The sequence below is a fragment of the Austrofundulus limnaeus genome, unplaced genomic scaffold (genome assembly GCF_001266775.1).
Source record: "Austrofundulus limnaeus strain Quisiro unplaced genomic scaffold, Austrofundulus_limnaeus-1.0 Scaffold49, whole genome shotgun sequence".
Classification (NCBI taxonomy): Eukaryota; Metazoa; Chordata; class Actinopteri; order Cyprinodontiformes; family Rivulidae; genus Austrofundulus; species Austrofundulus limnaeus.
In genome coordinates, this window is record NW_013952451.1 from 2416218 (window position 1) to 2427374 (window position 11157).

Sequence of the window (11157 nt, forward strand, 5' to 3'; positions counted from 1 at the left end):
ATATACGACAGGTCTGGACCACTCGTAAATTTTGTTCGTATCTGAAAAAAATCTTAGAATACGAAAACATTGGTGAATGCCAAAAATTCTCCTAAATCACTCGTACGCACAACTTAAGAACAAATCTGCGCGTACGAACGGTTCTTGCATGAGGCCCACTGTTCTAATTGGACTAATAATTTATTATCTGTATGAATGGGTTTTATTCTTTAGAATGAGCCCAGGGAGGACTTTGCTCCGGTTTGAAACTGTTCTTTGTGTTTATTTCAACAGATCTTTAAAAATACAGCAAGCAGTCGTGTTTTGGAGCAATTAGAATCTGGGAGAAATGGGAGCCCAAGGCAACAAATTATTTAATTCATAAAACAATTATGCTATTTTTTTTGACAAACTCTTTTTCTTTTGATGCTTTTCTTTCAGTCACATATTAATTTGTAATTTTTAAATCAGTTTTAATTGTGTAAAAGGGCAAAGTTAAAAAAAAATTAAATCCTTGTCTAAATATTAATAAATTAGGCATTTTGGTATTGTAACATCAGCTTCTTTAAACACATTTCTATTCTAATTAGTGCCTTATGCACTTCAGCTCAAGGTGTCAGTGCTTTCACGACTGTCTAAATARACACAAGAAACATAAATGTCTTCATACTCCCAGATTAATTTCTCATTGAATAAAATGTTTAAATCTTTAAGTGTGGATAAATGTGCTCACCCTCTCTCATCAGATCTCTTTGGACAATGACTACTTGGGCCCGAGGCGGATTGAAGCCCTAAAAAAGGAAGACTCTGACTGGCAGAAGAAAGCCCAAGAAGCAGTCCTAAACATCCAGCAGTTTACTGTTAAATACTTTGAGACGACTGCCAGAGCCCAGAAAGGTACCATCGTTATTTGTCAGTGCCGAGTCATTAAAACTGCAGCAGGACTGATTTTGATGAATCACACACAAACACATGTTGTGACATCGGCTCACTATTGACCTGTGTGTGGTTTTGAGTCCCAGGGCTAATGTATTAATGAGAGAGCTGAACAGGAACAGAAAGAATCAAGGACAACCTATTGATCGCACAGTTCTCGTCTGCAGACTCTGTCTGTGAGGTTATTCCTGAATCCCACCCTGTTTGTCGCACATTTTCTCTTTAACTTATTGATCATAAACTACATGGTACAGATAAAAAAAACTGTGTAAAATGTTTGCTTCAGCTGCAAAGTGTTTAGTTGTAATGATCAGATTCAGCCAGTAGATGTCTCTCTGTTATTGGTCAAATAAAAGGCAAGGATGCTTAATGACGGAGCACACGTCATGTTTAACTGCTTTGTGTTTCCGTGCGTAGGGGTGTACGAGCGWATGAAAGTGGACCAGCGAAAGTTTGGGAAATCTTCTTGGACAGCAGCCGTGGAGCGCATGGAGAGGCTGCGCTACTCTGTGGCCAAAGAAACCCTGCAGCTGCAGAGAGCCAGGGAGATCTGCCTGGAGCAGAGGAAACACACACTTCGAGACGAGGTGCGGTCCCCTCAGCACCGCGTTAACTCAAAGTGCTTCACGTCAGCACAGTCAGCTGTTTTCCAGCTGCTGATTTCATCCCTCCCACCCTCAGATGCAGAGTCTGTGCAGCAGCGAGGATGCGATGGCCCTCTTGGATCACATGGAGACACAGTACTACGAGCTGCAGCTCCAGCTGTATGACATACAAGCTGAGATACTTCAGTGTGAGGAGTTACTCCTCACTGCACAACTAGACAGCATTCGCAGGCAGATGACAGGTATTTTTATTTTTAATTTGCTTACTTCTGTTTGTGCAGAGTTTGCTACCAATGAAGTGATTTAAAAATGCTCAAGATTAAATTAAAATTTCCTTTACAGCCTAATAGAGTTCTCCACAATGACAGAACAAGTGCTGAAAGACCCAATAGCATTTAAACAACATTTTTTGTGTTTGTTTTTTTTTCTTTTGTTGTATCTGATTATATGATGAAGACAATGGGTTCTTTAAAGGGGACAAAAACATCTTTTAGTTGTTAAATGTATTTTGTTGTAGTCTGTAGGAGTGCAGAAAAGTTTAATTTAGCCTCTCCCGGTATTGCGTAGAAATATTTAGGTCATATCTGTTTGGGTCACATTTTTCATCTCGTTCAGTTTTCTCTGTTTTCTGTAACGTTTTCTGAACTATTTCATCAAATTATTTGCATCAGAACTATCAAGGTCTGAACTTACCAACTACAGTTTTGTTGTTCTTCATTCTCCTCTGGCTCTGGGTCAGACTTTGGCTTCATCATGTGAGGCTGGATGGGCAAGTCTTCCCTTGTTGACAACTTTTAATTAATTTGTAAATAAAAAGTTTCTGCGCAGATATATATAGTCACAAATAGGGATGCATCGATATTAAATTTTCAGCTGATATCGATATGTGATATAATTATTGCAGTTATGGCCTATAACCAATATTTACCGATATAACACAAACACAAATTATATTATACAAATACGCACAAACACACTTGGGTCTTTTTTTGTTACCGTAAATAAACAACCAGACCTCTGACATGGCTCCCTGCTTCAGTTATTCCTGGTTACGCAGCATCAATATCACTATCATGATCAAACAGATGTCACTCAACCAAACATCTCCCCTCCCAAAACAGAAACACAAATCTAAAACTTGGTAAATCAATATCGGACATTAATATCGACCCAGTTTTATTTGTCGGATCAATAGGATATTCTAAAAAATGACCAATATCGGCCGATACCGATATTAGGGCCGAAATTTCTTGCATCCCTAGTCGTAAAGCTCTCTATAAAACTAGAATGGACCGCTCTGGAAGCTGGACGGGGGTGGGGTGTGAAGCGCCTTGTTTGGATTTAAAGAGACAGCCTCAAAAAGAGTTGRTCTGAGACACATCTCACAAAAAGGGCTTGTGGAGCTACAATAAGAAGGAATTCAGACCAAAGTATTAGAGACCCCCAACTGATTGATTTAAATGTGAAAAAAGAAGGATTTCAAAGCATATGTCTCCTTTAACTTAATTATAGTTCGAACATGTATGAACATTTTTCAGGGTTTTATTTTTGATAAATTCACAAAACAATCCAAAATCTTGTTCCTGATTTGCCGTTGTGGAGACAGTTTGTAATGATGAGAACAAGAATTTCTTCTATTAAAAGAGGGATCTGAAACTTAAAGAAATAATGAAGGATTTTAACAAAACGTGGCTTCTTGTTAACACGTTTGTGCCTTCAGAGCATCAGGATGAGGTGGTGTACTATGACACCTTTGAAAGTGCAGACGATATAATGGAGGACGACACCGCGGGGAAAGAGGAGCTGCGCAGACTTCAGGCCAGCGCTCGACAGCTTGAAGCAAGAAGGGGCCGCATCAATGCCAAGCGCTCCTATCTGTGGAACAAAAGGGTGTGTGTACGATACACACTCTCATTTCCACAATGCTTAGCTTAGGCTACTGACATTATTCAATAAAGCATGTACTTTGCATTTTTTATTGGCTGTTCACTACGAAGTTGTAAGACTTTATGGGTAAATTCAGTTATTCATTATGAGACCAAATGGTCAGATTTATAATATATATGTTTTGTCACTTGGTAAAAGTGATACATTTTCCACTTTTTTCTCCAGGAAATCTGTGTGACCAATCACACTCAGAAACAGCAGCGACGTCAAGGTATCCATAAGGACTCTCTGTCCCACCTTGTCTTACAGGTAGAGTTCTTTAAATTTGTATTTATTAGATACTTTTAGATCAGTCCTCAGGACTTGCTGAAAAATTACGTATTTTTTTGTTTTGTTTTGTTCTTTTCCATTTAATTAAAACAAAACAAAGTTCAACATAACACAAACACGATATCTTCAAAATTAAAATGAAAAGGAGCAGAAAGAAGAAAAAAATCTTATAACGTCTGCCCCCATTTAACAAGAAAATGTACATATTACATACATCCCTACATACACATACATAAATAATTCATACCCTAACGATCAGCAAAAGGTAGCGAAAAAAAAGAAAAAGAAATAAAAAAGATCTACAGTTATTCAATTAGCAGCTTATATGAATGCTTATTTTATGTCTTCATATTTTGTCAACAAAATCATCAAAAAAAAAGGACTAAAAACTGAATGGACATTTTACACATGTTTACAGTTTTTTTTCTTTATGACTGTTCTGCAATCAGATTATTCTAATCTCATGTGAAATATTACCAATAACATTAAAATATTCTTAACTGTTAGCTGAAAAATGAAGATGAGGAGGATGAGGAGCTGAAGAACAGCAGAGTAAGTCAGGAGAGGCAGAGAACGCTCAACAGGCTGCGCACTTTCAAGCAGGTGTGTAGCCTCAGCTGCGATGAAAACATCCAAACATGTTTCGTAGGTTTCTTGACGATGGTCTTGTCTTTGTGCCTCGGCCCAGCGACACCCGGGTCAGGTGATTCTGAAGTCCACGCGGCTCCGCTCGTCTCACGCCAGAAGAMGAGARAGCGTCCGGAGCGCGGAGGAGTGCRTGGACTCTGTGGGCGTTCAGACCCAGAACCAGCCGCTGTGTCTAAGCACCAGCATGCAGACGGACCCCAGCCCCACCCTCACCACTCAGCCCGTGGCCACACTCGCAGCGGCGGCTCCTCCCCTGCCCGTGGCCAGTCCAGCCGACTCCTCCTGCTCCCCCTGCTCCCTGTCCTCACTGCTGACGTCCCCCATCTCCCCTCCTCCGCCGCCGCCGCCCCCACCGCCTCCACCGCCAACTAAGGAGGAGCTGTCGCCCTGTGGGAGCGCCGGCCAAAAGGCTGAGGGGACGAGTGCGGAAGAGTTCCTGTTCACACCGCTCGGCCCGTTCATCCCTCGCTTTTTCGACAGCAGCCAGCTGGTGAGCGCTCGGAAAAAGCTGAGGAAGACTCCGGAGTACGACTCCCACAGCAGAAGAGGTGTGGTTTCCTAATTGGCAAGTTTGTCCTAAATATCTTCTCTGAATGCAGTAATCATGTTCTCCTCCCTCCCTGCTCACAGTGAGCTCACCCATGGACGAGGTGCTCGCCTCCCTGAAGAGAGGAAGCTTCCACCTGCGGAAGGTGGACCAGCGGTCCCTGCCCTCCACCAAGGACGACGACGACGACCCCAACAGCATTCTGGCTCAAATCCGCAAGGGGGTCAAACTTCGACGGGTCCCTCGTAAGGACAGCAGAGACCAGAAGGAGCTTCCCGCCTCCACCGACCCGCTAACCAGGAGCATCCACGAGGCGCTGCGCCGCATCAAGGAGGCCTCGCCAGACTCGGACTCAGATGATGACGGGCTGGCAGGCCCRGACTGGGAAAGCTAGAGGCGCATCAGATAAACGACAGCACGTTGTGACACTACACGGATTGTTCTGCGCTGTACTGTAAACACACAAACGTTCACTCATCGAAACACAGTCGCACACGCAACTGGTTCTTAACCCAAAAYCAGACCTGACTGATCACCTCCGTGTTTAAACGTTTTTCACACTACATCCATCAACATGAAGGACGTGGGTTTTGTTTTTTAATGTACATCACTGGGGTTTTGTTTCTGTAATCAGAATGTACTGATGCCATGTTTAGTTTTTAGTTTTTGTTATCAGTTGTACTGTAAAAAGTCTGCACCTCACCACAACACTGCACTGACACGYAGTGGAACTGACGTCTGGGCTGAGAGGCGTGTGAATGTTGTTACTCCATCGAGAGTCTGCAGCAGAAAATATGCCACTGGTATGATTGGTAATCTGGGGTTTTATGGTAGATTTAGAAATGAACAGAAGATTATGCAGAGAATCAGACTGGGATTACTGGATTTACTGTCCAGATTGTAGACCATCAAACGTCGCCTCATTTCCTTATCGGCTCTTTCACAAGACACCCCAAGGACATGGATGCCTTCTGGTGGCCTGGGTTTGATTTCTGAGTGAACCGAGGTAGCGGGGTGGGGGTTGAAGTCAGCCCACCCTGGACGGGCCGAGAAGAAGTGAGGTAGTAACAGCCAAGATGGTTGATGTGGAAAAGTAAGCTGGTTCTGCAGATCTGTGCTGATGTGATGACATATAGTCCATATCGACCACCTGGTCTCAGGATTAATCAGCAACAGATTTATTACTGAGGGAATATCTCTGATGACACTCAACAGTTAACCACTAAAAGAATCGCTAAACTGAGTTGATTCATCATGTTTAAAAAAACATGTCTGTCACAGATTTAATGCTTTATGSTCCACGTCAGTACACCTGAGTTCTGCTCCATGCCTCTTTTGGTTCCACGACGCTTGCTTTGTCTCTGACAGCTCATGTCTGCGCAGGACGTGTCCGGCTCTGTTAATGATTTATGAACTGCCAGAGACTGACCAGTCTATGCTGTCATTTCACAGAACTGTTTAGTGAAATAGCCTTTTCATTCATCTTAAAGCCCCTTTTTCATGGTGTAGTGTCAGAATGGTTGGTGTAGGTGCGGGTTGGTACGGGTCGGACCGGTTGATTTTCCACTGATGTTCCAGTCCGGTTCCAATAGGTGTGTTTTGGGCGGTTGGTGGAGGTGGTTTTTAGGTTTTTTGAAAAAATGTTAATGGGCAAAATGAGAGATGGAAGCACATTTGATGAATAACTTTTGCAATTTTAAAATTTTTCAAATATACAGCCAATCAGTGACGAACAATGTTCTGACATCACATTTTGGTGTCAGCTGGGGCTGCTTGGAACCACAATGAAGTAGGTACTAAAAAAAGGGCCGGTTCCATGAATCTGGCCTAATGGAAATGGGTTTGAACCATACCGACACTACACTAAGTGGCACTCGTGGAAAAGGGGCATAAGGTTGCCGTGATTAATCGACTAGTCGACGATTAATCGACTATTAAAATAGTCGATGGCTAATTTAATAATCGATTAGTCGTTGTTTTTTGTTTTGTGGTTTTTTTTTTGCTTTGTTTTTCTCTCCAAACTGCTTTGACACCTTCCACTGCCACATCTGCCTTTCTGTCCTTGACACACATGCACAGTAGTGGTAACTGGGGTAGGCTGTGGACGTCACAAGACATTATACAGACAGGCTCTGGTATCATGGCTACCTGGCAACGGAGCTCAAAATTGTGGGATCATTTTAAGAAAATGAAAGAGAAACCTGTGCAATATCTGCAGAGCAGAACTTGCCTTCCACAGCAGTAATTTTTAGTTAGCATATAGCTAAAATCTAACGGTGGTTAAAAAGAAAAAAATTGTGTAGGTCTTCTGGATGGGTTCTTCTCTAATGAAACGTTTCGTCTCTCCTCCAAGAGACTTCTTCAGTCTGAGAGTTTCAGGCAAAATTCAGGCTTTTAAGCCCGGCCTCCATGTGACTGATACTCACATCACATGGTTATAGTTGACACCTAATTAACACTTATTGTTAATTAGGGGGTGAATTTTGCCTGAAACTCTCAGACTGAAGAAGTCTCTTGGAGGAGAGAAGAAGCCGTCCAGAAGACCTACACAATTGTTTTCTTTTTGATTTTTTACCTGGATTACTGAGATGCATCAGGACTAACAATGGTTATATAATAGCAGCTGCATTCTGGCGCGATAAGCTGTATGTTTTAWATTCAATTAACGTATGATCCGATTAGTCGACTAATAGAAAAAAATAATCTGTGATTAGTCGACTATAAAAATAATCATTGGTGGCAGCCCTACATTCAACCCCCACTTTGTGTCTAACCCTGAATCCCGTCTTGCCAACTCTGCTCATCTAATCAGACAAATAACTTTAAAGCTTGTATCCCCGCCCCTCCCCCACTCCTGTCGTTTACCATCCCTGGCTCACAGCATTTTCTCCTGGTGAAGGAAGATGTGACGACCCATCTGCTCAGCTGCTGGTTGGGAATTTGAAACACATCAAAGGTTTATTTTTTATGCTGAACCTCCAATCAGACAGTACTCATTTTGAGCAGGAAATGACAAAAGGTTGACAAAGGGGCCATAAAGTTTGTAAGTAAGATGGCGGTACTGATTGTTAGTATTAGCAGTCTGTAGCGTGTGGGCTGTGTGGTCGGTGATTCCCAAAACTTTATGTGTGGGACTCTGACAGCAAAGCTGGTGAAAGCTGTCACGCTTCTCGCCAATGCTGGATGTGTAGGTTAGAATCTCTCAGTGTGGGCTGCAGGCCAGGCGCTGATAAGTAATGCCTTCTTATTCACTTTCTCCACCCCTTCATTACATTTTTTTCATCTTTCTTTTTCTGCACTCAATGGGYGGTAGCACACGGAGGGCTTGTTACTCACAGTGATGCACACACACATGCACACACAAAACCAGTCTAAGATCAGCACTTTTATCACAAAGTTTCTGAATAGCTTTATCTGTAAGTAACACCTTTAGTTTATTTCTAGTAAAAAAAAAGTTTTTGTTGTAGTTTAAGGTTTGAATGCACTGAGCAGCATGTGAGTTGGACCTAAATATGTGTGAAATGATGACTGTGATGCTGAGCAGCATGGGAATTCACAAACATGACTCAAGCAGAAAGAAACAAGTTCATGAGCTCTAARTAAGAGAACTGCATTGTGCTCTGCGTTGAACACTTTTTTGCTTCATTTCTTGCATTTAAATTATAATAGATAAACCTTACACACAGCACACAGACTAAGAGAAATCTCAATCCCTGACTTTCACAATAAGAGGATCCAGCAGCCCTGCAGTTTGGTTTTCATCATTAAAATATGACAAAAGAAACACTCAGTCCAGCTTCAGCTGAGTGTTCAGCTCACTTTACCAAAACATWCCTTTAATCAGTCACCTGTCTGTGTAAAAACACAGACATGTGACACATGATGCATCGTGAAAAAGCTCTAGAGAGCACCATAGAGAGTTTATTTTTGTTCTGCCAGAGCAAACCTGATACRTTTAACTATCATTACAGTGTTCTTCCACGGCACGACTCTTGTCATGTAGCAGGAGACTGAGATCTCGCCCGGACTCGACTCTCAGCTGAACTTACCTGACATAAAAACCCTGACAGCGTCTGTTTTGATGTTTATGTTGCTCTCAGAAGAAGACACCACTACACCTGACTAAACTGTCGTGTGTTGACACCTACCTTTACTGTAACTGCTTGTTTGTTACACGACTGTAAAGCTGTATCAAATTTGTTTTTCTTCATATCTTCCTGTTTTTTTCCAAAGTGTTTCCAGCCATATTGTTTTGTGAAGTCTTTTGCCTTGTTCTCCACACCAAGTGACTAAAAGAGACAGCCTATTTGCATACGTTTGAGAAAATGTGCAAAATGACAAGAAGGAAATACAAAGAAGGGATTTAAAAAGTCATGGCTGATTAGACTGGTTGCCTAAAACTATGAACTTAGTAATCATTGCAAGTGTTTTTACACCGTAATGTGTTCACAAACGGTTTTAGAAGTCCATTTTAGCTTTTTGTCCAACTATTTTTATTTATTACGATTTTGCTTTGTTTGTTTAATTTATTTACAACCTCACCCCTGCATTGGAATAAAATCTTATAAAGCAGCAGAGATTGTTTGTTGAATTTTTTTTTTTAATATGAGTTAATGAAGAAGAGTTGTGTGGTCACTAAATGAACAGGTTCAACTTTTTAAACCATTTTTTGGGGGGGTTGTTCACAGGTTCAACTTTTTAAACCATTTTTTGGGGGGGTTGTTCTTGATATCTGAATTCAAATATCAATTAATCCTACTATTTTTTTATGTTGGGTAAGATTCTAAACCACACTGGTATCATCAGWTTTACTGCTGTGATTCTTCCCATATTTATACAGTGTATAAACAAACAAAATAATTATGGTACTACTTTTATTCTTTTGTCATTATTGTAATATTTTGTAATAATTGTGGTGAAAATATTCCATTAGGAAACTATTTGCATTTAAATTGATGTCTCAAAATCATCTGGGGACCGTAACTTGATGCTTCGTGACCCACAGAGGGGGTCCCAACCCCAACTTTGGGAACCTACTAGCAATGATTTGGCTGTAAACTTAAAAGTTTCTCTTTTTTTTTATCAAGCCAGATATTTAATCCGCAGCAACATGGGACCAAATGGTCTTGGATTGGTTGATGAATCAGTGACCTAAGTTCAACAAACCAGTAGGTTTACATTCTATTCTATTCTATTCATTCATTCATTCATTCATTCATTCATTCATTCATTCATTCATTCATTCATTCATTCATTCATTCTTTCACATGAATAAATCCTTTTACCTGCAAACACACAAATCCCACCAGCCTACACACACAGTTCGCCTGAGGTACTTCTTTAATGTCATGAGTTCAAAATTACTTTAAATAGTCAAAAATATTGCCAGTCTGCTTATACCTCTAAATACAATAATAATATTAATATTCATAATAATAATACCTACATTGAAATACCATAAGTTACAAAACAGGAGAATGAAAAGCTTCTTATCCACTACTGTACAAAGGCATTCATGAACAATAGCATTAATATCAAGGTAATCAGTCGCTGCCACTCAACTCAACAAAGTTACATCAAACAGAAAACAAGTAACAGTCCCCTTCATTTGAGTCTTATTCAAGTGTATTAACCTGCATAACCAACTACCAGAAAGTAATTTAAGAACATATTTGTTCTTTGTTGACACTAAATCTGCTATAATGAAGTCTGAACAGTGCAAACAAGGTGTTTGGTTAAATCATAAGATCTGCAGCACATCTTTCTTTTTTTAAAGGAAGATAATTGATCATTTTTATCTAAATTCAATTTTTTTTTATTTTAAACAGTAAGCGTCCTTTTTGGGACAAAACCTCTAAGTTGTACTTTTGAAAAGATGCAGATCCTCATGGGTTAATACACAGCAATAAGCCGCAGCAGGGTCGTTACTGCAGAGTCATCCGTCCATTCATTTACAATGCCGGCGTTTGTAGAAAGTTGTCTCGTAGAGTTCCGTATTTATAATCGTTGTTGGATGTTTGTTTTTCCTCCAAAAAAAGGGGGGGAGAAAAGAAAAGAAAAGAAAGAAGAGCAGAAACTGAGTACAGATCAGTGTTCACATGTGAGAAGTGACAATCAGTGACCAGTTTCACTGAGGGGGTAGATTTACAGACATGAAGATGACACTCTGTGAGCCCTTCGAGATGCACTACTTTGACCACGCCGGGAGGGGAAGGGGGGGGGGGG

At 40.8% G+C, this 11157-nt stretch overlaps 1 protein-coding gene across 1 annotated transcript in view; it reads left to right on the forward strand.

The window, feature by feature from the left end:
* LOC106517528 (junction-mediating and -regulatory protein) overlaps positions 1-6436 on the forward strand; it is a 13069-nt gene extending 6633 nt beyond the window's left edge. Inside the window, exons 3-10 of the mRNA XM_014008419.1 lie at positions 726-876; positions 1333-1502; positions 1597-1762; positions 3241-3410; positions 3633-3716; positions 4245-4340; positions 4426-4933; positions 5016-6436. Coding sequence (XP_013863873.1) covers positions 726-876; positions 1333-1502; positions 1597-1762; positions 3241-3410; positions 3633-3716; positions 4245-4340; positions 4426-4933; positions 5016-5326 — 1656 coding nt within the window. The 3' untranslated portion in view covers positions 5327-6436. The remainder of the gene's footprint in view (positions 1-725; positions 877-1332; positions 1503-1596; positions 1763-3240; positions 3411-3632; positions 3717-4244; positions 4341-4425; positions 4934-5015) is intronic.
* The last annotated feature ends 4721 nt before the right edge of the window (positions 6437-11157 follow it).